The sequence below is a fragment of the Penaeus monodon genome, chromosome 37 (genome assembly GCF_015228065.2).
Source record: "Penaeus monodon isolate SGIC_2016 chromosome 37, NSTDA_Pmon_1, whole genome shotgun sequence".
NCBI classification, from domain to species: Eukaryota; Metazoa; Arthropoda; class Malacostraca; order Decapoda; family Penaeidae; genus Penaeus; species Penaeus monodon.
Window position 1 is genome coordinate 8341204 of NC_051422.1, and position 5231 is coordinate 8346434.

The 5231-nt window shown below is 39.0% G+C and overlaps 1 protein-coding gene across 1 annotated transcript; it reads right to left on the reverse strand.

Moving 5' to 3' along the window:
• Nucleotides 1–1100: 1100 nt before the first annotated feature.
• On the reverse strand, nt 1101–4438 carry LOC119596099 (facilitated trehalose transporter Tret1-2 homolog; the record flags this gene model as incomplete). The annotated part of the gene is given in 2 exon segments (XM_037945238.1): nt 1101–3687; nt 4300–4438. Coding segments are annotated over 2 exon segments (1332 nt in total), but the record flags the coding sequence as incomplete, so codon positions are not given.
• Between the last annotated feature and the right edge of the window lie 793 nt (nt 4439–5231).

The window sequence follows — 5231 nt, forward strand, 5'->3', positions numbered from 1 at the left end:
TGTGTGTGTGTGTGTGTGTGTGTGTGTGTGTGTGTGTGGTGTGTGTGTGTGTGTGTGTGTGTGTGTGTGTGTGTATGTGTATGTGTATGTGTGTGTGTGTGTGTGTGTGTGTGTGTGTGTGTGTGTGTGTGTGTGTGTGTGTGTGTGTGTGTGTGTGTGTGTGTGTGTGTGTATGTGTGTGTGTGTGTTTGTGTAAAATGGAGAAAAGATATGTGAAACATCAAAATGAATATAAATCAACATTTTGTCAGTATCTGTGGATTTCCTCGCCTTTCTCACCCTTCACATTAATATCCCTGGTAAATGAGTCGTTTACATTGACGTTAACCGCAGCGAGGGAGGCTTGCAGACATCACAGATTCCTGCCTGGATCTCATGTGCAGAGAAAGTTTGATTTCAAAACCATTCGTTCATCTGACAGTAATCTCAAGCTAACTCAGTCATTCATATGCGAAGAAGCCCTTACATCTATTCATGACATGAACCACATATATCAACATGCCTGGCTAGGACGACATACACACACGTACACACACACGGTTCCTTTTTAAAACCAAACCTCATCTACCTTAACATCTCAACTAGAACGTTCCAACAGATCCTCTACGTAGATTTATTTTTTTCATTGTTATTATTACTGCGTTTTTTTTTTATTCATCGGCAAAGCAAAATACCAAATCAATTTCAAACGAACCAAGATGAGAACTAAGTACATTCTTTAAAGTGTGCCTGAAATGGAAGGTTTTAAAACAGCTACTAAATGTGTAACAAACATGCTAACTTAACGATGTAAATGAGAAATCGATAAGAGAAATTCCAAATCCGAATATTTTCATACCAAAAAGTAAATAATAATAATAATAATTTGTATTAATAATAATAATAATAATAATAATAATAAAATTCACCATTAATAATAATAATTATTATTATAAAAATAACAACAATAATGACTAATAATAATAAACATAATAATAATAATAATAACAGTAGTAGTAGTAATAATGATAATAATAATGATAACGATAATGATAATGATGGTAACAATAATAATGATAATAATGACTGTAATGAAGATTATCAATATCAGATGAAAAAAAAAAAAAAAACTTTCAGCTCTGATCCCTCGCTCGTTGTTGTCGTGGGGGAGAGTTTAGGAGACGGGGACTGAGGCCCAAAGTAGGGGATCACCCCTGCCTTGGATCTCATACCTCGCCTCAACATATTTTGCATGGTCTTTTCTTCCCCTCCTTTCTTTTTCCTTCTCTTCATCCTTTTCTGTCTCATTTATCCTAATCGGTGACTAACTTTTGCCCTTTTCGTCACAATTCGTTATCACAATCCTTTGGTGTCTAGCACATTTATTTGTTTTAAAACATAAACCATTCTGGGATTCCACAGTTATTGCCTTATGAATAAAACAAACAAACAAAAAAAAAGTCCTTTCCCGGGGGCTTCGCTCCCAAGCCTCATCCTGTCGCTATATTTTGAATACGCTAATAATGACCTTACATGCTGACGCGGCAGAAATATTTCCATTAATAAAAATAATCACTAAAAACAACACCGAATAAACTTAGTACCCATTAAACAGCGAAAATAACTTCCTTCGACCACTTCATTACAGCCAACATGCTACTCAAAAAGCCTTAATGGACACGTAGCGCAAGTCCTTTGAAATCAGAGAAAAAATTGTTCACAAACTGAATGCAAGTAATACTAAAGAAAACGAAAATCTAATGACATGGCAAATACCACTGCATGAAATGTTCATTTATTGAAGAAGAATGAGCAGAAGAAATTGCCGTCTTGTAGATGCATAATTCATCGCTGTAGATATATCTCGTCACATTTCGCGCTTAACAATATTGGTTTGATGATTTCGTTTACAGAAGTGCAGTAGATATATCTATAGTGAAGGCAAGCTGCTGCCTAGATGATACGAAAGATCGCAGACATGATAAATAACACAAGATTCTGACGCATAATCGAACAAGCAACCGCCATAGCAATACTTTCATTACCGTGACTTTTCTAAAACAGGTAATTATATTACTATAAGTGGTCCACAGAACTAATAAGCTAGTATTACCGCTCCTATAAAGACAGTCAGAGCTCAGAGACGATGGAGAAGAACTGGTCGAGAAATTAAGATTAATGCATAAACAAAAAATAGTTAATGAAATTGGAGGGAAGGCTCATTTACCAAGATATTTAAGGTCTTTTTCGTTTTTGTGGTCCTTGAGAAGTTTTGTACCTCATGAATATGTTAGGAATAGCACACACATATTCGCGCGCATGTATGATGCGATGGTTAACCATGAGAGAGAATTCGAATCTGGGAATAAGTTTTTGGTGACTATGTACTTGTTATAGGAAATGGGGCGAGTATAGTACACGGAAGGCTGTTAAAACATCGACCAGGAATAAACGGTACAGTAAGTGCCTAATTAAATGAAAATAGTGAAAACATGCGATTCGTCTATCCGTTTTCCTACTTTCTCTGCGTGATTTCCTCAAGGGACCGACCTCGAGTCTCTGGCAAACTAACAGCACTTACCAGAGCAATAACGAAACAAACACCACCATACAACCAGAATGTTCCGTGCTCCCCCATAAAAGCTGAGGCCAAGGAATACGTCCTAATAGCTGTGAAGCTCCCTAGGAAGACGAGACAAAGGATTAAGGACACTCCAGTTGCGCGGAAGGAAGTAGGAAGCAGTTCTCCTTGTAGGATGAAAATTACAGGCTGACCCACGCCGGTGAAGAGGACAAAAATAACAAGGGAGGTGAGAGGGACCCAGCCGAAGTAATTTACGTATCCAGAAATACTTTGAAAATAGAAATAACCTCCTAGACATGCTATGCAAAGGGCACACGATACGTACGATGATACTAGTAACGGTTTTCGACCCATTCGATCCACCACAGTAAGATGAATAACTGTGCCCGCTACCCTAACGGCGCCGATCAGCATGGCACTCACGTAAGCATCCATATCAATACTAGCTGATTGTAAGATTGGTACGATATAAGCTATCAGCACGTTATAACCACTGAAATTGTAAAGCAAAGATATAAAGAGAAGTAATAGGAGGGTTTTCAAAGTGGATGGTTCGGTCATTATCCTTAACTGGGCCCTTATACTATTCTTTTCCGGACCATTTTCTCCTACTTGGTCCATGATGGCATTCATTTCGGGCTCTGAATCATAAAGAGCGCCTCTGTAAAAGGTAAGTGACTTCTGAGCCTCAGTAAAAAGACCCTGGGTAATCAGCCACCGAGGTGAATTTGGCAAGAACAGAAGGCCGACGACCGGAAGGATGGCAACCCCGGAACATATGAGAGCTGTAGTGCGCCATCCTAACCCTAAGCTGCCTATAGCATATACGAAAAGAACCCCCGCTTGTCGACTGGTTGTCACTAAGCCAAACAGGAGACCACGAAGCGTCTTGTGAGAAACTTCTAGAATATACATATTTCCGGCGGGTAAGGTGAAGCTTCCGGTTAAACCCACAATGAATCGCATGGTCTGCAACATCGTCGGGGTTTGTGCAAATGCAAGACCGAGCCAAGCACAAGCGCTGATGGGAAGACCGAGAAGCAGTAGCACGCGGTGTCCAAGCCTCATCAGCAACGCCATGCTGAGGACAGAGCCAAAGAAACCGCCAAGGTCTGACAGACTGCCTGGAAGGAAAAGTATAGGGAGATGTTAGGTATTTCTAATATATAGTACATTACTTTAACTACTACATGTGTCAGCTTAATTATAAGGCATCAACTAATATGACTTTATGATGCTTATACTACTGCGAATTGGAATACACAGCATCATGCAAGATTTTTTCTGATATTTATAGTTACTCGATCAAGTATATAAGTAAGATAAATAAACAGTAAATGTAATATCAAAAGACGAAAATGAGTGTATATGTCTGCAATTATCTTTACATATTTGTAAATTGACTACTGATTTGCAGTGGTACACGTCCATCTTTAATGGACAGCTAACATATCAGCTGGTCACTATAAACAGTTAAAGGAGACTTGTTACAGACCTACGAGTATTTATGTTTACATCTTCAGCACATGGTAAGATTACTATACTGAACAGTGACTGCAGGAAGTCAGCTTGACAGGAATTGCCCTTATGAAGCCTTCATGGAGTTTTTAGTAGAGTAGATACAATCCAAGATACATTTTTCTTTTAATATCTGAAGCACACACATAATACCAATCACATGTTTTATGTCACTGATGATATGCGTCTTCTTTACGAGCTTTGTAAATGTTACATACTAAAAAACGCCGCCTGTGATTCGTCGAGGAAGAGATCGCTAGTGCCCCGGTCGGTGAGCTCGGGCAGCATCACGCCCGAGAAGCCGTAGGTGGTGCCGATGCCCAGGTGTACCAGCGAAATCAGCAGCGCCGCCAGGACCTGCATGCACCAGGGTCTTGTCAAATGGGGGATTGCCTTCTAGTGTAAAATGCACATAGACATACATATATGCATGGATACAAATATATACACACGCACGCACACGCACGCACGCACGCACTCTCTCTCAAAAACGCGCACGCATACACACACACACACACACACACTAACACTAACACTAACACACAAACACACTAACACTTACACTAACACACTAACACACTAACACACACACAACCAACACACCAACACACAACACATTAACACATTAACACACTTAACACACACACACTAACACACTAACACACTAACACACTAACACGCTAACACACCAACACATTAACACACCTGAACAAATTTTACAATAAAACGTTCTGTACCTTCGTTTAATCAATGTCTTCCCACGCACGAGTCTTTAATGTATCCAATTTTGCTTTATTCATTTCTTTCTTGAGCTGGTTTCTACAGGATGATTTATGTCTTTGTTTAGTATTTAAACATTATTCGAAGAAATATGTTCTGACTCTTAATGTTGAATGTATTTTTATTATTCTATTTCCTCTCTTTTTCCTTATTCCTTGTGAAAGTGCTGGATGAAAAACAGTTCTAAGTTGAATTTCCTTCACGAAAAAGATATCTTCGTAAAACATCATAAATTGTTTAAGAAAAATCTTACATTTTAAGAATCTTCTTGAATGGCATCTCACCTGACAGTAATTTCCAGTTGTTTCTGTCCATCTGCCAGATCTTTTGCGATTTCAGAGTATCCTGGATCCTTTGCTTCAGCTCTGCG